This window comes from Leuciscus leuciscus (genome assembly GCF_965113295.1).
Source record: "Leuciscus leuciscus genome assembly, chromosome: 10".
Taxonomy (NCBI): domain Eukaryota; kingdom Metazoa; phylum Chordata; class Actinopteri; order Cypriniformes; family Leuciscidae; genus Leuciscus; species Leuciscus leuciscus.
The window spans coordinates 18,079,499-18,106,998 of NC_138734.1; the positions used below are offsets into that span (position 1 = coordinate 18,079,499).

Sequence of the window (27,500 nt, forward strand, 5' to 3'; positions counted from 1 at the left end):
ATGATCGGTTATGACCTCAAACTGGTGATTGGCTCCCTCCAGCCAATGCCTCCATTCCTCTAATGCGAGCTTGATGGCGAGCAGTTCCCGATTCCCGATATCATAGTTCCGCTCCGCCGGGGATAGCTTCTTAGAGAAGAAGGCGCATGGATGGAGTTTGGGAGGATCACCCTGCCGCTGGGAGAGGACCGCTCCAATCCCTGTTGAGGACGCGTCAACCTCGACAACAAAAGGCAGATCAGGGTTAGGATGGACCAAGATTGGAGCGGTCAGGAAGGCTTCTTTGAAAGGCTAAGATGGCTTCAGGAGATAAGGACAGAGACTTGGGCCAGCCCTTTAGAGATGAGGTCAGAGGAGCACTGATGAGACTGTAGTTATTGATGAATCTTCTACAAAAGTTGGCGAACCCAAGGAATCGCTGAAGATCCTTCACAGTTGAGGGCAGGGGCCAGTTCCGGATAGTTTCCACCTTCCTCTGGTCCATCTGGACTCCATGTTGGTCTATGATGTAGCCCAGGAATTGCACAGTGGTGGTGTGAAACTCACATTCCTCCAGTTTCAGGTACAACTTAAGAGCTCTCAGTTTCTCCAGAACTAGAGTGACGTGGCGCTTATGCTCTGAGAGAGAAGAGGAGTAGATGAGAATGTCGTCTATATAGACAACCACGAATCTGTTGAGATACTCCCGGAAGACTTCATTCATGTAACCCTGGAAGACTGCTGGAGCGTTGGATAATCCGAAGGGCATGACCCCTATACTCATAGTGACCTGAGGGCGTGACGAATGTCGTCTTCCATTCATCACCCCGACGAATACGAATCAAGCACTGCGTAGATCCAACTTGGAAAAGATGCGGGCCCCACGCAGCTGCTCCAGAGCTGCTGGGACAAGAGGAAGGGGATAACTAAACTTCACAGTATGAGAGTTGAGATGTTGATAGTCTATGCACGGCCTCTCCAGGATTCCCCTGCGGTCTCAGGACACTCAAAGTAACTCAATGGAAAAATACAGTGATATAAAAGACCAAACTCCCACCTTATTTGTCTTATCTGACACTGGATATTCGCACATTTAGGGACCGTCTCTAAAGTTACATACGACATTGGTACACACGTTTCTAACTTCAGTAGCATTTGAAGAGAATGACTTACAGTCATACAACCAACTGTAAAGTGTTCCCGGATGTCAAATGTTGAATTTTCTGTCGAATTTGAACCACTGAATTTGTGGAAGCGAATTTGTAAAGCGAAATTAAATGGACCGAAAATTGCCGTTCGAATATTATAGGTTGTATTTTTAAACAGAATGAACATTTTGGAAGTGAAATCTGAAAGGTGAATATGGATTATTGAATTTTTTATAATGAAAACGTGTGTGAAATGTTTTGAATTGAAATATTCACAGCTTAAATATACAACCATGATGAATTTCAGCCCATAAAAATGCAAGCCCTGAAAATACAATGCATTAAAATGCAAGCAGGGTTAATGCAATGCATATTTTTTCGAGTAGTGCAATTCAACAAGCTTTTTTGTTTCAAAAACATTTGTCATTATTTTACTTCCATACAATCGGTTTGCATAACCAAAGAATTTCTGCACAAACTGTCAGAAACTGTCTCAGGGAAGCTCATCTGCATGCTCGTCGTCCTCATCGGGGTCTCGCCCTGACTGCAGTTCCTCAACATAACCAACTTGAGTGGGCAAATGCTCTCATTCGATGGCATCTGGCACTTTGGAGAGGTGTTCTCTTCACGGATGAATCCCGGTTTTCACTGTACAGGGCAGATGGCAGACAGCGTGTATGGCGTTGTGTGGGTGAGCAGTTTGCTGATGTCAACGTTGTGGATCAAGTGGCCCATGGTGGCGGTGGGGTTATGGTGTGGGCAGGTGTATGTTATGGACAACGAACACAGGTGCATTTTATTGATGGCATTTTGAATGCACAGAGATACCGTGACAAGATCCTGAGGCCCATTGTTGTGCCATTCATCCACGACCATCACCTCATGTTGCAGCATGATAATGCACGGCCCCATGTTGCAAGGATCTGTACACAATTCCTGGAAGCTGAAAACATCCCAGTTCTTGCATGGCCAGCACACTCACCGAACATGTCACTCATTGAGCATGTTTGGGATGCTCTGGATCGGCGTATACGACAGCGTGTTCCAGGTCCTGCCAATATCCAGCAACTTCGCACAGCCATTGAAGAGGAGTGGACCAACATTCCACAGGCCACAATCAACAACCTGATCAACTCTATGTGATAAAGATGTGTTGCACTGCGTGAGGCAAATGGTGGTCACACCAGATACTGACTGGTTTTCGGACCCCCCCCCCCCCCCCCCCCCCCCCCCCGGACCAACTGCACATTTTAGAGTGGCCTTTTATTGCAGCCAGCCTAAGGCACACCTGTGCGATAATCATGCTGTCTAATCAGCATCTTGATATGCCACACCTGTGAGGTGGATGGATTATCTCGGCAAAGGAGAAGTGCTCACTAACACAGATTTAGACAGATTTGTTAACAATATTTGAGAGAAATAGGCCTTTTGTGTACATAGAAGAAGTCTTAGGTCTTTGAGTTCAGCTCATGAAAAATGGGGACAAAAACAAAAGTGTTGCGTTTATAATTTTGTTCAGTGTAGATAGATAGATAGATAGACAGAAAGACAGACAGATAGATAGATGGATAGACAGAAAGATGGACAAACAGAAAAACAGACAGATAGATCCATAGACAGAAAGACAGACACACAGGCAGACAGATAGATAGATAGATAGACAGAAAGACAGATAGATAGATAGATAGATAGATAGATAGATAGATAGATAGATAGATAGATAGACAAAGACAGACATATAGATAGACAGCAGGCTTGTTCAAAATTCAGAATTTCAGAATTGGCCTCCATTCAATTCATGAATTGGAATTTGAATTGAATTTACTCTGCCCCACAGGACGTTGAATTGAATTGGAATTGGAATGACAGGAAGTGGAATTAAATTCATGGCAATTCAAAGAAATTCCACACAGTCACACAACAGAAAGAATGTGTTGAGTCTCGCATGCATTCAGTGTTAGGAAGGTTACTTTGGAAATGTTATTGCTTACTGTTATTAGTTACCCATTATAAATGTGGTTTGGATTACTTTATTTGGATAACTTTATCAATGCAAAGCAATTTCGTTTTAAGTTGATTAGTAACTAATTGAATTAAAAGTTTTACCTCAGTAATACAACTAAATACAATTACATTAATTTTGTAATTTAATAACAGAAATTTAATTTCACGTAACTATTTACTCCTCAACCCTGCATACATATTGTTCTAAAATAGATATTGATCAAATTCTTGAAATAAATTACCCCCTCAGTGTTGTTTACAGTTTTTCTCAGTCGCTTTGGTGCATTTCTCACATCACTATTTACATTTGCACAACAGTTAATGCAGTTCTCAAAACAATTAGTACAAACTGCAAAACCTAGTTGAAAACCTGCAAAAGCGTGTCACTTGCTCAAAATGGATAGCCCATTCCTCAAAAGCAAGTATTCATGTCAATGAAAGTGTCAGTGTCATCAAGATGAAAAGTCCTGACACCATTGTTTATGAACAAGAGAGTCAAATGGCTTTGTCATGTTTTCATTATGACAGTTTACTTTGTAAATGTTTTCCAATGCAAAAAAGTCAGATCTTGGTGACACTACCTGAAAATGCTCAAGACAGCACTATATACTATTTGCACAGCCATTTGAAAAATACAGTAAAGTTACACATTACTGTATTTAGTGAGGTAACTGAGTACAAGACACTGAATATGTATGTTTCACATTTTTACTGCATATGCTCTTTGCAATTCTAATTTGTTCACAGCATTGTGCAAAAGAAAAAATACACCCTTATTTACAACAAACATAAACTCCCTTTGGGTAGAGCTGTGCACAACTGTAAACAATATTGCAGTACATATTGGAACTGAACATACAACATACATAGTACTGTAATCATTCATGCACATCCAGACGTTCCTCTCTGTCTGAAAGCTGAGATTCACCTGAGAGAAACTGTTCAATTTAGGAGACATTTTCAGGAAAAAAAAAGATTTAAAAAAATGTGTACAATTAGCTTGACAGATTTTGACAACTAGTTCAACATTTTTGTATGTAATGACTCAAGCAATGAAATGAGGACTATTAGTTTTATATGGAATGACTATTCAGCATTCACAAGTATAGTTAATTTTGACTGACATGACATAAGCAAATGATAATGTTATAAAACAGCAGAGAGTTGTATGAAAGCAATTGATGCATGTCCAAAAGCATTTGCAATTTGTTGGAAGGAATGAGAAACTGCTACTATGATGTGCACAAATGACTAAATGTTGTGGAGGTTGAACTAACTGTTGTGCAAATGTAAATAGTGATGTGAGAAATGCACCAAAGCGACTGAGAAAAACTGTAATTAGTTTTGTTCCAATGTAATTTTCATTTCAAAGTAATCACACAAACACAAAGTTGTTGTAAATGCAGTTATCATTTATTCCAATGCAAAAAATTACTGAGCAACACTGTTGCATCTAATTCTCAATAGCTCCTCAAATGTTTTTTCATTGAGTCTGCACCGTTCTGGTCTGAATATCTTTCCTGCAACACTAAAGATTCTCTCAACAGGTGCAGATTGAAGTTGTAAGGGACTTCTGAAACTTAAAAAGTCCAGTGTTGCCCATCAAATTGTGCTTAACAGAACTAATATCATTTATAATGCAATCATATCTGACATATACTGTAAAGCTTCATTGTTAAACACTTCACTTAAAATATGTATATGAATTTCTTTGAATTTTTATTGAATTGCAATTCTGCTTCCTTTAATTCAAATTCGAATTGTAATTCTAGATCCTGTTTTTGACATCAATCCAAATTCAATTCAAATTCAAGAATTGAATTGGAATTAAGGAGTCATTCTCAATTCAATTCTGAATTGTGCACAAGCCTGATAGACAGACAAAAAGACAGACAGATAGATAGATCGACAGACAAACAGGTAGACAGACAGACAGACAGATAGATAGATAGATAGATAGATAGATAGATAGACAGACAGATAGATAGATAGATAGATAGATAGATAGATAGATAGATAGATAGATAGATAGATAGATAGATAGATAGATAGATAGACCTGCACAATGTTAATTAAATTCATCTCAATGTTAAAGTTTTTATATCTAACATTCAGATTATGGAGTAAAAATATGGATTATTGAATTCACAGTGTTAATGTGGTGTTCTGTGATCTTTCCTGCTCGTTGTCACTGAAGTGTCTCAAACCGTACATGTAGATACACACCGAGGAACAGGGAAAATCAATATTACAGATTTTTCAGAACAGTTAATGATTATTTTATGTATTTCTATAGAGATTTACCTTCACGGGAAGACAGACACTGTTCGAGGCTGAAGAGCGATATGACGTCATGTTTATTATGGTCTGGTACAGCGTGTCATCTGTCGTAAAACAACCAGTCTCTAATATAGTGCAGAGCACGCATGTCATCTCAGCACTTTAACCCTCTGGGGTCTGAGGGGTTTTCTGGGCCCTGGAGGTGTTCTGACATGCTCTGACATTTGTGCTTATTTCTGTTACTTGTGACATTTTCATGGCTAAAGTCTGATTACACTGTATTTAGCACAAACTCTGCTACAATAATATATCAGCAGCATGTATGTAAAAGTTTGTAGTTTTGAGATAATGACATTTATGCGTGGTTTGTGAAAATACAAAAAAAATTTGTCACTGAAATAAGGTCATGAAACCCATACTGATTATTTCTTCACAAGACTTTTGAAATTTGTATCACGTAGCCTAGAATATTTGCTCCAAAACTATGTGAAAATCATCCTGACTGCTCATTCAGAGAAGACAATATATTGATTTAAAATTTCTAAGACGTGTTTTGTGTCAGAAAGCTTTATGCGAAGGGGCGTGATCATCTCATTAATATGTAAGCTTTTCACACCTGAGAAAGACAAAGACACTCCCCTAACGGCCCTATTAGGAGTGATCAGGCCCTATCATTCTGAACAACCTTGCACAAAGAATGAGGAGAAAAGAATGGCTTTTTGATTGTTTGGATTTATTTACAACACAACATAATCCAAATATACACAACAAATGACAAAAAAGCACACTATTGAAAACAATCATCCAAAGACAGAGACCTTTGTGCCATTCCTAAAAATATTGTACATACCTTTCATTTCCAAGGTGTTTGATTTTCACTTTACCATGTTCATATACAGAGACTCATGTGAATGTTGAAGTCAGCAGGACTCAGTGGCATCTGGTCCCTGAAAGAAAAAAAAAGTGAACATACTGATATGATTTTTCTGGTTAAAATTGCTTTTTAAAATTCACAGAATACACACACACACAAATGTTTCCAACAATATATAATATAATGAACACCAGGTTTGTTGTGCCTTGTAAGCATAGGCTATGCACAGTGCTGCATAAAATAATAATAACAATAACCTATAGCAGCATATAAATCTTCCAAAAGATTTCAGTAACAACTACGCTAGAGAAAAATATATTGATTATCATATGTTACTTCAAATGTTTCCATTCGTTATGATGATATGAAATGAGATAATATTAAAAACATGAAGCCTTTGTTTGCTTGGTTTTGCTTTTCATCGCGATACATTAAAAACCAGAGCTCGCTCCAAAATATGAAACATTATGGTTACCATATTATACATATCTACGTTTGAGCAGATATCCACAAACACAGTAACAGTAAACACGGGTCCAAATATTATAATATTCACCATATATCTAGCAACAGTTCAACTGCAATGTGAAGTTTATGCAACAGTAACAAGAACTAATAATTAAGAATTTCTTACCTTACATCTTTCTTGTCTTCAAATCGCGTTCTTCTGAGGTAAATCCAAGTTAAACAGCACAGCACAGGACAAACACAGTCTTCCAAACTCGATGAAAAGCAGAGAGGAGTAAGTTCCCGAAGTCTCTGGTTCTTTGTTTTGAGGTAATGAGGGCGTTTACAGGTCTGCGTTCTGCCGCGTGGATCAATTGCATGTCAATCGCTCGTGCGCGCGTGGGTGTGGTCACATTATAGTTATAGACATTTAACAGTTTTTAAATATGTATAACACTTGCATTTATGACAAAAATCGACGGAGTTATTTGAGTCAATAAAAACAAAAGTGAGCTGGGATCGCCGGCGATACCGCCGACCCCAGGGGGTTAACAGAAAATTGAATGTTTGCTTGTTCTTTTTTCTTCTTCTTCACTGTCTCCAGGTAAAACAGCATCGCCGGTTTCTGTCAGTTTTCTCGTTAGATGTTTACTTTACATTAAGGCTGAAAGTTTGTATCAAACGCAAGAGGGCAGCAGAGAATCACTTTCTCACATCGCTGACACAATAAAACACCTCAGAACTACATCTACAAAACTCAGATTGGTTTCAAATATACAGTACTGACCAGAAATTTGGAAGCATTACTATTATTAATGTATTTGAAATAAGTGTCTTATGCTCATCAAGGCTGCATTTATTTGATCGAGAGTACAGAAAAAACTGTAATATTGTGAAATATTATTACAATTTAAAATAATGGTTTTCTATTTTAATATACTTTAATATAATTTATTCCTGTTATCAAAGCTGAATTTTCAGTATCATTACTCCAGTCTTCAGTGTCACATGATCCTTCAGAAATCATTCTAATATGCGGATTTATTATCAATGTTGGAAAAAATTGTGCTGCTTAATACTTGTTTATAACCTGTGATACTTTTCTCAGGATTCTCTGGTGAATAAAGAAGTTAAAAAGAACAGCATTTATTTAAAATAGAAATCTTTTCTAACAACAGCCTACCGTTCAAAGGTTTTTTTGTGTGTGAAAAAGTACTTTTATCCAGCAAAGATGTGTAACATTGATAAAAAAGTGATAGAAATCTTTTTTTAACAATTTGAATCTTTTCTATTTTAAATAAATGCTGTTCTTTTTAACTTTTTATTCATTAGTGAATCCTAAGAAAAGTATCACAGGTTATAAAAAAATTTTTAGGCAGCAGTTTCCAACATTGATCATAAATCATCATATATATATATTAGTGCTGGGCAACGATAAAAAATTTTAATCGCGATTAATCGCATGATTTTCTTGCGATTAATCGCATTGTTACGAGCAAAATTTAATAATGAATTCTAAAGTAGTGTATATAGCAGATCTAAATGTACTGCTACATACACAAAAGTGCAATAACATGTGGTTTGCAAAAACTTTAAACAAATAGCCTAATGTGCTTTTTACCAGCAGTATTCCCTTTACACAGTAGCAATAAAATATTTCTTGTAAATCTCAACTTAAACATTAATGTAATCAAATCAAATATTAAACCAAAGCTATTTGCCACTGCCAGGGCATTACCTTTTATCTAGCTTGTTAAACAAGTTACCATCAGAGTCCTGTTTTCTTGGGGGTTTTTTTCTTATGAAAAGGTATCAACAGGGATCTTTCATCAGGGAGCAGCAGAAACAGTCAGTGTTCAGTAGCAAGTTTCCCTGTTACTGTGCGTTCACACCAAACTCGAATAGCGCGTCAAATTCGCGTCTAGTTGGACGTTTGAACATTTTGAATCCATTCGCGCGTCCAGAGCGAAATTGACCCGCGTAAAAAGCAGAGGTTTGACGCGAACTGGACGCGCGAATGAGGCGAATTCGCGTCCACCGCGCCGCGCTAAACGCCTCATTCGCGCCGCAGGACCTTGCATTGACTTTAACATTGAAATCACTCGCGCCAGACACTTTATTCGCCTTTGGTAGAGTGAGAAGTGGTCGAGCACAAGGTGCAACGACAAGCGAGTGCGTTCCCGTGAAACTGTCGCGGTTGTGCGCACACGCCCGCCCGCTGCCGAAGTTGAATTGTCTTGATCTTTTTGTAAACGACGTGCAGCACAAATCATTGGAAGAGAGACTGATCCTCGCTGTTTGTGAGTTTCCTGAATCTAAATAGTTATCAGGACATCAACAGGAGGGAATTCACATGGCAGAGCATCCCCGCTAAACGCCAGTGAGCAACGGACTTTAAAAATAATAATAAACTGCGTTAACGTGCGATAAAAAAATTGTCGGTGTTAATTAATAATTGCGTTAACGTGATAATAACGCGTTAACTTGCCCAGCCCTAATATATATATACACTCACCTAAAGGATTATTAGGAACACCATACTAATACTGTGTTTGACCCCCTTTCGCCTTCAGAACTGCCTTAATTCTACGTGGCATTGATTCAACAAGGTGCTGAAAGCATTCTTTAGAAATGTTGGCCCATATTGATAGGATAGCATCTTGCAGTTGATGGAGATTTGTGGGATGCACATCCAGGGCACGAAGCTCCCGTTCCACCACATCCCAAAGATGCTCTATTGGGTTGAGATCTGGTGACTGTGGGGGCCATTTTAGTACAGTGAACTCATTGTCATGTTCAGGAAACCAATTTGAAATGATTCGAGCTTTGTGACATGGTGCATTATCCTGCTGGAAGTAGCCATCAGAGGATGGGTACATGGTGGTCATAAGATTAGATTAGATTAGATTCAACTTTATTGTCATTACACAAGTACAGGTACAAGGCAACGAAATGCAGTTTAGGTCTAACCAGAAGTGCAATAGCAGCAAGTGCAGGATATACAGTGGTTCCATAAGTGCAGAACATGGATATGTACTGAATAAATATAGAGTTGAATACTATTATAAACAAAAATTTACAGATAGATTTGTCCTATGAATATAATATACAGATAACTATTACTGTGAACAGAATTTACAGCTAGATATGTACTGAATATAATATACAGATGTATATACAGATGGCTAATATACAGATGGCTATTACTATAAACAGTATTTTTACAGATAGATATGTACTGAATATATATACAGATGGGTGTTACTATAAACAGAATGTGAGCATAATATACAGATGGCTATTACTATAAACAGAATTTTACAGATAGATATGTACTATGAATATATATATACAGATGGGTGTTACTATAAACAGAATGTGAGCATAATATACAGATGGCTATTACTATAAACAGAATTTTACAAATAGATATATGTATAAGTTAGGCTAAAATGAGCAGTATAACAATGGATTTAAAGTAGTGCAAATAAAGTTTGGACAGAAGCTATCCGAGTGAAAGTGCAGTGGAAGTAATTGCATATTACAGTTAAAGTACGGTATTGCAAATGTATATGTAAACAGTCGGTACTGTAAATAAACAGTCGGCAGTGCAAATTGAGCATATTCCAGTCAAGGTAGTAGTGCAAGATGCATATGTAAACAGTTGTTTCTGTAATAACAGTCAGCAGTGCAAATGAACATTATAGTATTGCAAATAACAAAATGGAGGCAGGTGTGAGGAGGGAGAGGAGAGTCAATCAGTATATGAGGGGAGTGGGATCAATGAGGGTTAGAGTTTAATAAAGAGACAGCTCTGGGGAAAAAACTGTTCTTTAGTCTGCTGGTCCTGGTCCGGAGGCACCTGAAACGCCTGCCGGAGGGCAGGAGAGAAAACAGTCTGTGGGCTGGGTGAGAGGAGTCCTTAAGGATGCTGCGAGCTCGATGCAGACAGCGTTTCCTCTGGATGTGCTCGATGGCAGGTAGTGGAGTCCCAGTGATGCGCTGGGCGGTTTTCACCACCCGCTGCAGTGCCTTGCGCTCTGCAACAGAACAGCTCCCATACCACACTGTAGCACAGTTGGTCAGGATGCTTTCTATTGCACAGCGATAGAAGTTCACCAGGATAGTGGAGGAGAGCTGATTCTTCCTCAGTGTCCTCAGGAAGAAAAGGCGCTGGTGAGCCTTCTTGACCAGGCTGGAGGTGTTGGTTGTCCAGGTCATGTCCGCCGAGATGTGGGTCCCCAGGAACTTGAAACTGGAGACACGCTCAACAGCCATTCCATTGATGTGGATGGTGTCGTGTGTGCCTCTTGACACTTTCCTGAAGTCCACGATGAGCTCCTTCGTTTTGGTGGTGTTGAGGAGCTGGTTATTTTCAGTGCACCATGTGGCCAGGTGCTTGATCTCCTCCCTATAGGCAGTCTCATCGTTGTTGCTGATGAGACCAATCACCGTAGTGTCGTCCGCAAACTTGACGATGGAATTAGATCCGTACACAGGCTTGCAGTCGGAGGTGAGAGGGAGTAGAGAAACGGGCTTAGCACACAGCCCTGTGGTACACCAGTGTTGAGTGTGATGGACGTGGAGCAGTTGGAGCCTGATCGAACATTCTGGGGTCTGTTGGTCAAAAAGTCCAAAATCCAGTTGCACATGGAGGAGTTGATGCCCAGGTCTCCAAGTTTGGCTATTAACTTAGTTGGGATGACAGTGTTGAATGCTGAGCTGAAGTCAACAAACAGCATGCGTGCATAAGTGTTCTTATTGTCCAGATGTGTGAGCACAGAGTGCAGTGCCATGGAAACTGCATCCTCTGTGCTCCTATTGCTACGGTAGGCAAACTGGTGTGAGTCCAATGTGGATGGAAGAGAGTCTTTTAGGTGTGCCAGGACCAGCCGCTCAAAGCACTTCATTACGATGGGTGTGAGTGCTACAGGGCGGTAGTCGTTAAGGCACTTCGGGCTGGAGTGTTTTGGCACTGGCACAATGGAAGTGCATTTAAAGCATGTTGGTACAGCTGCTTGGGCAAGAGACAGGTTGAAAATGTCTGTAAAAACCCCAGCGAGCTGCTCCGCACATGCCCTGAGTACGCGTCCAGGGATGTTGTCTGGTCCAGCAGCCTTGTGCGCGCTGATCCTGCTCAGTGCATTGCAGACATCTGTGGAGGAGAGTGTGATCGGCGGGTGGTCAGCTGAGGATTTGAGCTTGGTGGCAGTTTCTCTGTTGTCTCTTTCAAAGCGAGCATAAAAGTCATTTAGCTCGTTCAGGAAGTTGACATCAGTGGCTGCGGGGGTGGAGTGAGTGGGTTTGTAGTCACTGATGGCCTGAATGCCCTGCCACATGCGCCGAGGGTCAGCGTTGGAAAAGTGTCCCTCTATCTTAAGCTTGTAGCAGTGCTTAGCCTCTTTGATGCCCCTTTTCAGATTTGCTCTGGATGTGCTATAGGCTTGTGCATCTCCTGATCTGAAGGCAGTGTTGCGTGTCTTCAATAGGAGTCGCACTTCCCTGTTCATCCATGGCTTCTGATTTGGGTATGTGGTGATCTGCTTCTGGGTTGTAACACTGTCAATGGTGGTATTGATATAATCCAGTACAGAGGAGGTGTAGCAGTCAATGTCCGTGTGAGAGCCACTGGTGGCTTGAGAAGCAAACATACTCCAGTCTGTGTGTAGAAACCTTTCCTGGAGTGAGGAATCTGCCCCCACAGGCCACACCTTGATGGTCTTCACTGATGGCTTCACGCGATTGATGAGAGGTGCATATTTGGGGGTGAGGAACAAAGAAAGGTGATCTGACTGTCCCAGGTGGGGGAGGGGTGTCGCGACGTAAGCTCCAGCCATGTTTGTGTAAACATGGTCTAAGGTTTTGTTTCCTCTGGTGTGACAGGAAACATGCTGGTGAAATTTCGGTAGCACTGACTTTAAGTTTGAATGATTAAAATCACCCGCAACAATAAACGCAGCTTCCGGGTGAACGGTCTGTTGTTTACTGATGGCTGCGTGAAGTTCTTTCATAGCAAACTTGGCATCAGCATCCGGGGGAATATAGGCTGCAGTTATAATAGTGGAAGTGAACTCCCGCGGTAGATAAAACGGTCTACATTTAACCATGAGAAACTCAAGGTTAGCTGAACAATGTCTCCCAACAATAGCAGAGTTTGTGCACCAAGCTTTGTTAATGTAAATGCACAATCCACCACCTCTGGTCTTACCGGAGCCATCTAATGTTCTATCCGCCCGGAATGTATGGCGTCCCGCTAGCTCAATAGCGTTGTCCGGTATTCCGCTGTTTAACCATGTTTCCGTGAAAATTAGAACATTACAGTTCAAAAGTCTCTTGCTGTATGTGATGTTGAGTCGAATCTCCTCCATTTTGTTCAACAGCGACCGTACATTTGCAAGGAAAATGCTGGGTAAAGAGAGCCGGTGTGGTGTTAGCTTTAGCTTAGCTCTTAGTCCTCCGCGCTTCCCCCGCCTTTGTTTACGATCTCGACGCCGCCTGCGAGCACTTCCGCCCGGCCGGGCAGAGTGCATAGCCCCGGGTGTTTTGGCGATCTCAGGAAGGAGTCGAAGGTTGTCCATAAAACTGTCGGAAATTCGCAAACCAATATCCAAAAGCTCACCTTGGGTGTACGATGTTAAGGCACAACTGTTCTGCACGAACAGACCCGAAATGAGCAAGAAAAATACTACTAAATTGCAGAATCTGGAGAGACCGCGAGCCTCGCGATGTACTCGCGCCGCCATCTTGGTTTCTAATGATTGGTTTCTTGGTTTCTTGATTTCATAAAGGGATGGACATGGTCAGAAACAATGCTCAGGTAGGCCGTGGCATTTAAACGATGCCCAATTGGCACTAAGGGGCCTAAAGTGTGCCAAGAAAACATCCCCCACACCATTACACCACCACCACCAGCCTGCACAGTGGTAACAAGGCATGATGGATCCATGTTCTCATTCTGTTTACGCCAAATTCTGACTCTACCATCTGAATGTCTCAACAGAAATCGAGACTCATCAGACCAGGCAACATTTTTCCAGTCTTCAACTGTCCAATTTTGGTGAGCTCGTGCAAATTGTAGCCTCTTTTTCCTATTTGTAGTGGAGATGAGTGGTACCCGGTGGGGTCTTCTGCTGTTGTAGCCCATCCGCCTCAAGGGTGTGTATGTTGTGACTTCACAAATGCTTTGCTGCATACCTCGGTTGTAACGAGTGGTTATTTCAGTCAAAGTTGCTTTTCTATCAGCTTGAATCAGTCGGCCCATTCTCCTCTGACCTCTAGCAACAACAAGGCATTTTCGCCCACAGGACTGCCGCATACTGGATGTTTTTCCCTTTTCACACCATTCTTTGTAAACCCTAGAAATGGTTGTGCGTGAAAATCCCAGTAACTGAGCAGATTGTGAAATACTCAGACCGGCCCGTCTGGCACCAACAACCATGCCACGCTCAAAATTGCTTAAATCACCTTTCTTTCCCATTCTGACATTCAGTTTGGAGTTCAGGAGATTGTCTTGACCAGGACCACACCCCTAAATGCATTGAAGCAACTGCCATGTTGTAAGATAATTGAAATCCCTAACGTCTCCAGTCGACACTTAATAAATACCTGGTTGATTAGATAATTGCATTAATGAGATATTGAACAGGTGTTCTTAATAATCCTTTAGGTGAGTGTATATATATATATATTAAATACTCTTAATAACAGTACCAATAAAAGATCAAACACATGCATATAAATTAATTCCTGTTTTACACTGAGAATCTTTAAAAGTGTATCATTGTATAATTTTGCTGAAATGTATGCATTAATTAATATTAATGATAAATGCGTTCAGGCTATAAGGTGTATAGACTTCACTTGGTCATCTGCAGATGCTCAGTCATGCTGACTTTACAACTTTCTATCTGTTACTTTATTAAACATTTAATTCCCAACTAATGTAATTGTAATGGGTGTTTTCGGCAGTTGTCTGCTTGGTTTAGCAGGGTCTGAGTCGAGCAGAAGTGCTTGTAAAGCTGATATCTGTCAGCAAGTATTCTGTGGCATCATGACCTTTATCAAACCACTTCTGATATTCATAAACCATCATCATCAACTTTTATACTGTCTGTGAGTCACTGCACAACCATCAGTTTCATAAAAAAAGCTGACGTCTTTACACAGACAACACGTACGTACTTGTTCTCTCCCTTTTTTCACTCTGTATATTTTGTAAAGTCTTGTGTGTGTTTGTGCGGCTGTAGTCTGGACACTGACTGATCACCGGTTGTGTGTGTGTTGTCAGTGTGGTCAGAGCTGGTTGAGCTGGATGAGGTGGAGGCCGGTGTGTGTGTGTCCATCGAGGTGGTTCCGCCTACACCGCAGAGCAGAGTCCCGTTGACACCGACCCCGGCTCCTCCGAGAGCAGATCTGCTTACTCCTGCTGTGATCCTCACGCTGAGGGACGGAGAGAACACTAGATCCGATCATCAGATCAGTCCTGCTCCTGGAGGAACACGGGCAGCTCAGATCAAACACTCCTGAAGCCGCTGGTCCTCAGAAACACTGAAGATCCACATGAAGATGGATCCTCACATGCGCTTACATATTCTGCTTTTTGCCAGGGAAACAATCTGCTTTCAGTAAAAAATAGGACATGTAAAAAAAAAAAAGAAATGCAATGAGGCATTTATTTACACAAAAATGCATTTGAATGATTGTTATAAAACCCAATTGGTGATTAGTGTGTTAACTATAAAAGTTTTTGTGGATTCTCGTCTATTTTATTTATGATGTGAAAAGAAAAAAAATGGACATCTATCTATCTATCTATCTATCTATCTATCTATCTATCTATCTATCTATCTATCTATCTATCTGTTAGTCCGTCTGTCTCTTAAAGGTTTAGTTTTCATCATTTACTCGCCCTCAAGTCATCCTAGGCATTCCATGACATTCTTCTTTCTGACGAATACAATCGGAGTTATATAAAAAAAAAGTCCTGGCTCTTCCAAGCTTTATAATGGCAGTGAATGGCCGTTTCTGTCTTAAAGTCCATAAAAGTGCATCTATCCATCATAAAAGTGCATTCATCCATCATAAAAGTGCATATATCCATCATAAAAGTGCATCCATCCATCATAAAAGTGCATCTATCCATAATAAAAGTGCATCTATCCATTGTCGTAGATTTTTCCCTAAACCTAACTAAGTCCTATCTCATCTGACCTAATTCTACCAGGGACGTCTCCAATCGACGCTCTCCCTGGGCCGTCTCCAATCGACGATCCCTAACGTCTCCAGTCGACACTTAATAAATACCTGGTCCGTCTCCAATCGACGCTTAATATATAGTCTACCTAACTAACTTGTTTCCCTAACTAGCTTTCTTCCTGCGCAGGAATAATCGACAAACATACCCCAGCAAATGTCCTTTAAATGCTTTAATCACGGCCGGAGGATCTCTCGAGCAGTTCTCAGAGAATCTCCCCCAAGAAGAAGCAAGGCCGGAGGATCTCTGACAAATTCCATTGAGAATCCCACCAACTAAAAGAATACAACAGTTTTGATAGAATAAGGAGGTATACATACAGTCGCCATCTAGTCATAGTTGGGGGCGTGGTCTGGCGTGGCGAGGGTGGAGTCCGCGTGGGGGAAAACACCGCGAACATTGTGTGTATTTGAATTGGGGCTGCACGATTATGACAAAAATCATAATTGCCGATTATTCCCTTGAAATTGTAATTGCGATTATTAATTACGATTATCACAATTTACATTGAATATATATATATATATTTTATTATACATGTTTATTGTTTACTTAAAAATTGTGAACACACACACACTGTCCCCCTTTACTTAACATTCAAATAAATTGTAAGAATATGACTAATAGTAAAGACTACTAAAAAATAAACATTAGGCCTATGCTAAAGCTATTAAATAGCAGTCCCAAACTAGCTTTTGTTAATACAATGTTGGTATGAGCCACCACAGTCATTTAAAAATATAAAAAATAACACAAAGTGAAAATAAAGGGGCATTTTGGGGTTAATATTGAAACGACAGTTACCATGTTGAACACACAATATTAACAAGAACTGTTAATGAAACATGGAAACTGCTCCTGGTGAATAGAATGAAATCATACCTGCATGCAAATCCTTCTCAGCTAACACACGACGTACCAGTAACGTGATTTATTGGTATTTTACTTTTAATTCGTGACTTACTAATTTACAACGTAACAACGTTGCATGCTCATAGTTTCCTTTGCACTTTATACACAGCGCGCGCCTCCACATTTGCGCGTGCAATTGAAGAATGTGCGCTACCCTATAACGGCTGACATGACAGGAACGTCCGTTTTTCTGAGGTGAAAGACTCAGCGTCCACATTTTTTTATTTCAGCGTACACATACGTCACTGCCTGGTAGTTCCTATTGTGCTGGGTTTTCTGAAGTAGTTGTGATTCGCCTCTCATAACATGCTCTAAATGCATGCAGAGTGGATTTTTTTATTTTTTTTGTAATCGCGGCTTTGAACGATTACGTAATCGTGGCATCCATAATCGTAATCATTCGATTAATTGTGCAGCCCTAATTTGAATGACAAAAATGTCGTATTGCGAGTCATTGACGCCTGCCGTCCAGCAACGGTACATTGCAAAATTAACTGCAATAGGTTATGATTGCCCTTATTTAATTAAAAACTTGGTCAATGACCCAACCAAATGGCCGGAGGTGTCGTTTCCAGACATATTTTGTTATCTGGTTGAATCTCCAGGTAAGACATGCGGTAACATTAGCCTATAACTCAATCAACTTTCGTATATGTTGCATACTATAACTCCATAAAACCTTGTCATTTACCAATTGTACGTATGCTTCACTCCAAACTATCAATCCTTTTGTAAAACGGTGATCAGTAGTACGAAGTTGCCGATGGACTGTGCTGACAGTTATCCCTAACTCACAGACTGCAGTCTGTATTGAGTGTAGACCTCGAACTAGGTTCACGGCTCGCGTCATTACGTAGCGATTGGCCTATCAAGCGAGCCTTCAGCTGATAACGCCAATGTGAATGAGACATCCCTTATGAAAAACAACTATACTATAGAAGTACTATAGAGGTATTACAGAACATCACAGAAGTATTATACACTACTATAGAAATCTTATAGGATTACTATAGTTCTTTTTCTTAAGGGATGTAGACAAATCTGGCCCACTGCCTAATACGAGTTTAACACCCACTACTATATCACACAGGGATCTACTCACACAGTAATCTCAAAAATTACAAGTCCCTGGTAGGACTTTTGTCCTCCTTTCCGGTTCTGTGTTTATTAGGAAGGATGTAGAACTTCAATTCATAATTTGTTTGTTTATTGGCGGTACAGAAAACGACACAGCAACTCTTCGGCCTGATTGTCCCGTGTATTTCATTTAGCACCAAGGCAATGTTTTCCCCCACGGGCTAAATTCACATCACGTGACGGGGCGTTCCCGGGGGCGTTCCCAGACCAACCGTGTATGTATAGCAAAAATGTCATACTGCATTTCATAATTTCCACACAATTTGATTGGTTTTCATAGACAAACCCTTCTGTTACCAGGTAAAGCAAACTTTGTTTTAATGATTACTTCATTGTTAATAACAAGGTTCAAATTTAGTCATCTGTCTAGTTTCAATTCCCAAACTTGTTATTTATACACAACCAAAGTAAAAGGTGTATGGTAACACAACATACAGCATTCAAAAACACAGGACAGAACATTTTAGTACATTGTGTTTCAAAGTGTTATCATGTTAGGCCCAAAAAGAGAAGTAAGGTTAGAAGCTAGAAACATGGTTAGTTTAATATACAGTTTACTATTGTATCTATTAAAAATCCACCACACCATCATAAAAGTGCATCCATCCATCATAAAAGTGCATATATCCACATGCAGCTATCAACACTTTGCACCAAAATGGCCTCACATGCAAGGAAATCACTGCAAAGAAGAGTCAACCTCTTCAAACAGACTACTTCAGTTCCCCAACCCCAACTTTCATGCCTGTGAGCTGTTCAACTCCATCAAGCATTGGCTGAGCCAATTTTCTCAAGATACAGTGAGGAAGTCATAGTTGATTCTACTTAAGATTTACCTTAATTTAACATAAAGTAATAAAAGAGCACTGGGAAAGGGAAAATAGCGTTAGCCTTTTGGTTTTTGGTTTAAAATATCTACTGTATGTAAACATTTAAACTAGTAAGTATTATTGGTTGCTAGGGCTGGGTGATATGATGAAATATGATTTAACTTTTTCTGTATTGTTTCTATATCGTGGTATTCAAATATATCCGTGCAGATTTTAGTGGGCGAGTTATTGACAGTGCATTATATTGAGAAAGAGAGCTCAAATGTTGTATTCGCACGTTGACAGGCGCTCAGAGACGGAGGGGAACGCTGACCAGTATCAGTAGGGTTGCCAACCGTTCCGTATAATACGGAATCGTCCCATATTTAAGACATCATAGCAACGTTCCGTATTAAACCGATACAGAAAGCAGTTTGTCCTGTATTGGCTACATGTAGATTTGAGAGGCTTTTAAAAATGTGCAATTGGTAATTTCTGTGCAAGGTAGCTGTATGTACTGTTACTGAATTAAAAAATGAACCTACACAAGTAAATTAGATGTGTATGTGCGTGTGTGTGCTGTGCGGGCAGTCTGCACACGCTCACGTGAGAGTGAGAGCTCTCTGTCATTGGTTGTTGCTACGTTACCTGAATCATCCAGGCTGGATGGTAAGTGACAGTGGCGGGAGGTTTAACTTCACAGCGAGTAACGTATGTATGATGGCAACTCTTACTAGTCCACCTTGTAAAAGGAAAAAACGTTTACAGAAATATAAAACAGAATGGGAGACCGAGAACGCATGGCTTTGGCGAAGTCCGGGGAAATATCTATCAAGCAAACTGTAAACTATGCAGGAGAGATTTTTCTGTAAGCCATGGCGGTGTTTGCGACGTCAAACAACACGCGTCCACAGAGACCCATAGACGGAACGACCGACAGCAAAAGGCCCAAGGAGCAATTTCAAGTTTTTTCATGTAACCCGCCTCTTCACCAGAGGCTGATATGGTAAGCTACTGTTTTAAATGTCAAAATGTATCAATCTCCCAGATAATTATGTATAGACAGTGTGTGTGTGTAAATGCACACATAGGCCTACATAGATTACACACACACACACATACACACATACATCTCTTCTGCTCACCAAGGCTTCATTTATTTGATCCAAAATACAGCAAAAACAGTAATATTGTAAAATATTTTTACAATCTGAAAATAACAGTTTTCTATTTGAATAGATGTTAAAATGCAATTTATTTCTGTGTTGGTAAAGCTGAGTTTTCAGCATCATTACTCCAATCTTAAGTGTCACATAATCCTTCAGAAATCATTCTAATATTCTGATTTGCTGCTCAAGAAACATTTATTATTATTATCAATGTTGAAAACAGTTGTGTATTTATTTCAGGATTATTTGATGAATAGAAAATTCAAAAGAACAGCATTTATCTGAAATAGAAAGCTTTTGCAAAGCTTTTTAAAAGTAAAATAATACATTTAAATAATGTATGCCGTGTACTTAAAGTATGTTTTCTATGATTTTGCCATTAAAAAAAAAAAACGTCATTATTGGTTAGGTGATGGGCTTACACATACTGTTGCTGTAGGACTGAAATCACAACAGTTATTATTAGGGTTGGGTATTGGTTGGGTTTTATCCGATACCAGTACCTACTCGGTATTTTTCAAACGGTTCTGGTGCTTAAACGGTTCTTAAACCGGTACTTAAGAAAACGAAACTGCACACACTTTATCAAAAAAATAATATCTGTGTGTGTTTTCTGAAAAAGATTTTCTGATTTCTGATTAAATAAAAAATTGTGCTGATGTAGCCGAAAACACTTAAGTTAAGATAAAAATTTTGTCTTCTAATATTATTTATATATATTATATATATATTATATATCAATTATATTACATATTATATATTATAGACTTTTACAAAACAGAGAAATATCTGACACTGAGCAGAAATATTTAACACACAAAGTATAGCCTCATATAAATATACTTGATATACTTCATACTTGATATGCAAGATTTGCAGTTGGCATTAAAATACTAGACTTACCCGAAGAGGAACAAAGATGACATTCTTGAACTTTAGTCAAGAATGTCAGAGGTTTTGGGTTCTAATCCGCATGCGTGGTTTTTTTAAACCGATAATGCTCATCAGTGGTTGTATATCAAGCAGGGACACTTTGTGTGCATTATATGTTGTGATTTCACCAGAACGAATAGATATGAGGCGCCGTCTAGGGCTTAAATCGAACTTCATTCACGCACACATAAAACGCTTGCATACACATACTAAGTAGTCACACATACATGTATACTGCTGAATGCTCCAACTATATGAAATGCACAACGTCACATCTAAAGTCGCTCACGCACACACACACACAAACCGCGCACATACTCATCTGAGACGCGAGCACATCACACACACACACACACATAAACTCGCGCACATACTCATCTGAGACGCGAGCACACACACACACACAAACTCGCGCACATGCTCATCTGAGACGCGAGCACACACACACACAAACTCGCGCACATACTCATCTGAGACGCGAGCACGCACACACAAACTCTCCAAGCACATACTCTTAGACGGCGCCTCATAAATAGATCAATCTCTGCAACGTATTGAAGCGCGCGTCCGAGTGCGGTGTGCGCGAGCCACAAGAGAAAATAATTTTCAGCGCTAGATCGTCTCTTATTTAACAAACGAACGAAATGAATGCTCTGCTGGTTAACTGGAGATGTTTTGTTATTGGATCATTCGTGCCGCGAGATGTTTTATAGGGGGCGGTGAAAAAAGTCAGGCACCGAAATCAGGCACCGAAAGTTTCGTTCTTATTCGGTCTGGTTACTACCGTTTACGTCGGGTTTCGGTACCCAACCCTAGTTATTATACTGTTCACTTCACAGATGCTAATAACTGTGATCTTGATCCTCATCTTTGCTTTTTTACGTTTAGGTTACTGCAGCTGAGTTGGCCCATGTTTACCACACTGTAAAGCACAATATGAGCTATGTCAGTGCTGACTGTGCTAACAAATTACTCTATTGGACAGTCAGTGACTCAAAGATAGTGAAGAAGATGTCCTGTGGACGTACAAAAGCGGAGACCATTGTCAAAAACGTTCTTGACCCCAAGTCAGTTTCTGAAGTGGTTAATATTTTGAAGGGCTCGAAACCCATCCCATTTTCCATTCAAACAGATGCATCTAACAAGGGCAATCAAAAAATGTTTCCTCTGTCTATTCAGTATTTCACTCCTGAGAGTAACCCAAAAAATTATTGATTTTGTGGAGAATCCTAATGAGTCTGCTGATGGTATTGTGGCATGTATAGAGAACAGTCTTGAACAACTGTCCCTTACTCTAGATCAAGTGTCTGCATTTAGTGCAGACAATACAAATGTGAATTATGGTGTTCACAACTCAGTTTACACAAAGTTGAAGAAGAAAAACAGCTACCTCCTAACAGGCAACTGTCATGTGTTGCAGGCCCCGGCTCAGGAGACCCAGCTGACAGATTACTGTGATATCTGCAAAACGGGATTCAAAGAAAGAGACAAGAGAGTCGCGTCTGCTCTGATACAGCTCCTCTGCAGATATATTTATTTTATACACAATAAGTCAATTTTAGCACAACAGTTGCTTTTAAAGTATTAATTCACATTCTTTTGTCTGTCTCATCACATCACTTTTGTCACCAACATCAAAATAAATCACTTTCAGAATCAGAAGTCTAATTTCTTCACTTTACCATCTTTAGTTAACATTTAACTTATATATGTATTATATTTTATAAACAGAAATAGAAATATTCATTAACACAATGATATTTAATATGAATTTACTTCATATATACTGGGAAAGACTGTTTTCCAAAAGGCACTTGCTTTTTAAAACAGTTGTGAAACAGTTCACTCTTTTACCTTTACAGGAATGGATTATAATGAATACAGAGAGATTCAGTAACTTTCCATGCTTCTCTCAGTGCCTGGTCACGTGACTGGCAAGCGCGGCAAATGTGATCACAGAGAGAGCTTCAAATATACACTTAACTCTACCTATTCACTCATTAACACGAGCAAACAAACTTTTTATGATCAAACAACTATTAATACAATACTAGTTCGATTATAATGACCACTGGAGCATAACTTAACTTATTTTCTTCACGTTATAGCGAGCATACATCAAGACGAACAAAACGTCATCATATAAACACATTTAACATTTTACATTCTCCATTCGTTTACCAAACATGGTAATAGTGCAATTGCTGTGGTATATTTCAAAGGGTTTCTCTTTTATATATCAATATTTTTACCTGCAAAACAGGATTCAAAGAAAGAGACAAGAGAGTCGCGTCTGCTCTGATACAGCTCCTCTGCAGATATGAGGAAGCATGCGCAGTTCACTGCTCCGTTCGCGACTCTCGAGCCAGAATGTCAAAATAAGAGTCCTTCATTTCTCTCCATACAAATGTAAATATACATTGGTTAATTAGTATTTCAACACAACATAAGAAAATAATGCAATCATTTTATACATATACATATTCAGAAAAGGGAAAAGAAAACACAATTGTGTACATACTTTGTGTGTATCACACTCTCCCTGACAAAATAAGAAAAGCTCCAGTGGTCTACCTCTTACCTCCTATATGTGCAATCAATACACAGGCACAGTAAAATTGTAAGGCATGTATGTGTGGGGAGTGTATGGATTGGTATAACTAATTTGTGGTAAGTAACTATTTATACCCCAGACAGGTACATGTGTGATCGGATATGCTGTCACTGCACTGAGTGTTGGGTATTGCTGTAGCACAGGCTGACCTAAAGTGTCATAAGTGTAGATCTGTCGTGGCCTTTTCTCTCTTGTAGACCTTCTAACTGCAGTTTCATCCCCCACACTTGGACTTTCAGCCTCTCTTGCTACTCCCTCTGGCTCAACACAAGCAGCTGTTTCCATCTCCTCGTCCACATCACCCTCCACAGGTGGTACCAGGTAAGTATTCACTTCTCTTTCTGGTGACCTTTCCAGTATTCTTGATACTTCCCTTCTTTGTGTTTGATTGAACTCTTCTCTTACAGATGCTTGCTCAGGTGGGTGGCTATTCATTGGTTCTGTCCAGCCAACTGGGTTTCTCAGCCAGTATCCTCCTCCACTACTTTCCTCATCTGAGTCTGTCACGTCACTGTCTTGGTCTCTGTTGTTTTCTCTGTTGGGTGACTGACCTCTTGTCTTTTTCTGTCTTTCAGGTTTTGTCGATTGGAATGCCGTCGCGGGAGCCTCCACAGGTAAGTCATTCACCAGTAGTAGTAGATTCCGGTGAAGTGTCCTAGTTTTCTTCTTGTCCCCATTCTCAGGGGAGACTACATAAACTGGGTTATCAGACACCTGCCCATTCACCACGTAGACCATCTTTTCCCAATAGGATCGTAACTTCCCTGGACCTCCTCGTTCTCCAAGGTTTCTGACAAGCACTCGGTCTCCCACTTTCAGTACCACTCCTCTCGCCTTTCGGTCATATTGAGCCTTCCCTCTCGCACTTGCTTGGCGACTGTTTCCTTCAGCAATCTTGTATGCCTCAGCCATCCGTGCCGCCCACTGATTTGCAAACCCTTTTGGAGTGACTCCCTCCATTGGCTCCACCAGGCCGAAGATCAGGTCTACTGGAAGGTGAGGATGCCGTCTGTACAAAAGGTAAAAGGGAGAATATCCAGTGGACTCGTGCCGTGTACAGTTGTAGGCATGCACGATTTGAGGTAAGTGCTCTTTCCACTTTTCTTTTTCTTTGTCTGCCAGTGTCCTCAACATCTGTAGTAGGGTCCGATTGAACCTCTCGACTGGGTTCCCTTGGGGATGGTATGGCGACGTCCGAGAGTGGCCGATTCCAGCGAACTGTTGGAGAGTGCGAAAAAGCTCATTCTCAAACTCACGGCCCTGGTCGTGATGTAACTTGGCCGGGTATCCAAAGCGTGGAATGTAATCTTGGAACAAGCGTTCAGCTGCAGTCCGCCCTGACTTGTTCTTGGTTGGGTAAGCTTGGGCGAACCTTGTGAAATGGTCCATGACGACCAGGATATATTCATATCCTCCACGGCTCGGTTCCAGGTGCAGGTAGTCAATGCAGACCAGCTCCATAGGTGAGTGTGTTGTGATGCAACCCATGGGCGCTCGAACATGTACAGTCGGTTTCTTCTGTTTTATACACGGGCACTTCCTGGTCACATATTCTTCCACTTCGGCTTTCATGTATGGCCAGTAGAACCGTTCCCTCACCAGGCTCAGTACTCGCTCTGTACCCACGTGTCCCATCTTGTCATGGAGGTGTTCAAGTGCCAGCTTTTTGTACTTGCTCGGTAAGACAAGCTGTTTTCTCTCCCTCGTTCTTCGATATAGGAGTCCTCCCTCAAGCTGTAGCTTATTCCACTCATACATCAGCTTTCTGTTGGTTCCTGTCAAAACTCCTCTCATTTCGTCTGTGAGGGTGACACCCTCCTCCTTCCATTGTCTCACTTGAGAGATTACAGAATCTTCTTTCTGGGCTTGAATCAGTTCATCCTGTCCTATTGTGGGCAACCAGGTGGTGGGTTGACGTGGTTCATCCTCCCCCGTGGACATATACAGGGCAGCAACCCAGGCCACGTCCTTCATCTTCGACACATGACTGCCCTCCCATGCTGCTTGTATTGCCCCCGCGGGTAGCCCTTCCGTGCACTCTGATGTGTATAATTCAATGTCCAGAGGGAGACGAGACAAGGTGTCTGCGTCGATGTTGACCTTCCCTGGCCGATACTTGACATCGAACCGGAAATCAGACAGCTCCCCGACCCTCCGATGGCCTACTGCGTTGAGCTTTGCCGTACTCATCACGTATGTCAGGGGATTGTTGTCGGTGTACACTGTGAAGTGTGGGGCATAGAACAGGTAGTCCCGGAACTTCTCACACACCGCCCACTTCAATGCCAGGAACTCAAGTTTACCACTGTGTAATCTGTAGTTCCTCTCTGTTGTTGTCAATGTTCTGGATCCATATCCTATAACTCTCAACCTTCCGTCTTGACGCTGGTAGAGGATGGCCCCTAGACCCCTTTCAGAAGCATCAGTGTGCAGCGTGAAGGGTAAGTTGAAGTCCGGATATGCCAGTATAGGTGGGCTTGCTAACATACCAATTAGTTCCTCCAGGATCTGCTGGTGGTCCCTGGTCCATTCTACTGGAGTTCTGGAGGGAACTTGTGGGCCTTTCGCTTTCTTCTTACTGTGAGTATCCCGTATTGTTTCAGACTTTGCCTGCAATAATTCATACAAGGGTTTGGCTGTCCTGGAAAAGTCTTGAATGAAGGCACGGTAGTAGCTGAGGAACCCAAGTAATCTCCTCACATCACCCACTGTCTCAGGAGTCCTGGTGGTTAAAGATCGGACAGCCTCCAGATCCTTAGGATCTATCCGCACTCCTTCTGCTGACACTAGCCGTCCGACATACCTGACTTCACTCCGGAACATTTCACACTTTTCAGGTTTCAGCTTTACACCGTGATACTGGAGGGCCCTCAACACCCTACGAATACTCTCCACATGCTCCTCAAAGGACTTTGCATAACATAAGACATCATCTAGATAAGGGATGCAGCACTCATCCCTGAGAGAGTCCAGCATTTCTTCCATACTGCGTTGGAAGGCAGCAGGCGCATTGGACAAACCAAAGGGAATCCGGACCCACTCATACAGCCCCCAGGGTGTGATGAATGCTGTCATGTGTCTGGATCCCTCTGCGATGTACCCCTGGTGGTACGCTTTGCCTTGGTCGAGAATGCTGAACCAGGAGTATCCCCCAAGGGTGTCGATCAGATCCTGTATCCTAGGCAATGGGTGACGGTCAGGGATGGTTTTCCTGTTCAGGAGACAGTAATCAACACAGAGCCTCAGTTTGCCATCCTTCTTGCGGACACAGACTACTGGAGCGGCGTATGGTGACTTTGATTTGACGATCCATCCTTTCGCTAGGAGATCCTGTATGTAGCTCTTCACCTCGTTAAACAAGGGTTTTGGCACTGATGAGTACGCCCTCTGAACCGGGATGTCGTCTCTAAGTGTGATTGGCATCTGCAAGCTGGGTATGCAACCAATGTCATTGTCATTTCTGCTGAAGGCACTTGACTCCTCATACAACATTCTTTGAACAACCTCTCGTTGGCCCTCTTCAAGGTGGTCCAGGTTGACGGGTGGATGCCACAATGATGTTCTCACTTCATCCTCTAGAGTGGTCGCAGCTTGGATCATTGTCTGCCTTGGCTCACTTGTTTTTCCAGGCTCCACTAATATCCTCTCAATCCGCTGTAATGTTCCAATCACTGTACCACGTGGCAGGGTCACATCCCCCACTGTGCTATTTCCAATGGGTATGGAAACGCAAGGGTCACTTTGGGGTTTTATTTCTAAGAGCCCCTCTCCAATGTCCAAGAATCTTAAGTGATCACTATTTTCATGAGGCTCAAACAAAGCAACCATGTCAGACTGTGCCATCTTCAAAGGGATTCTGCACTTCACCCAAGTCACCTGTCCCGCCCGGATAACTACTCCTCTTGGACCAATCTTTAAGTGTCCGTCTCCGTTATCTTCTT

The 27,500-nt window shown here is 41.1% G+C and overlaps 1 protein-coding gene and 1 long non-coding RNA gene across 3 annotated transcripts in view; one reads left to right on the top strand and one right to left on the bottom strand.

Moving 5' to 3' along the window:
- Positions 1-27,500, top strand: part of iqck (IQ motif containing K) — a 178,420-nt gene that overhangs the window by 127,412 nt on the left and 23,508 nt on the right. Inside the window, exon 8 of one of the 2 annotated variants that reach the window (XM_082183098.1) lies at positions 15,020-15,483. The exons of the other annotated variant lie outside the window; for it this stretch is intronic. Within the exon in view, the coding sequence (XP_082039224.1) occupies positions 15,020-15,258 (239 nt within the window). The 3' untranslated portion in view covers positions 15,259-15,483. Of the gene's footprint in view, positions 1-15,019; positions 15,484-27,500 lie in introns of those variants that run through there. 2 annotated transcript variants of the gene reach the window in all.
- LOC309508523 overlaps positions 1-27,500 on the bottom strand; it is a 194,364-nt gene that overhangs the window by 6,895 nt on the left and 159,969 nt on the right. The window lies entirely within an intron of this gene.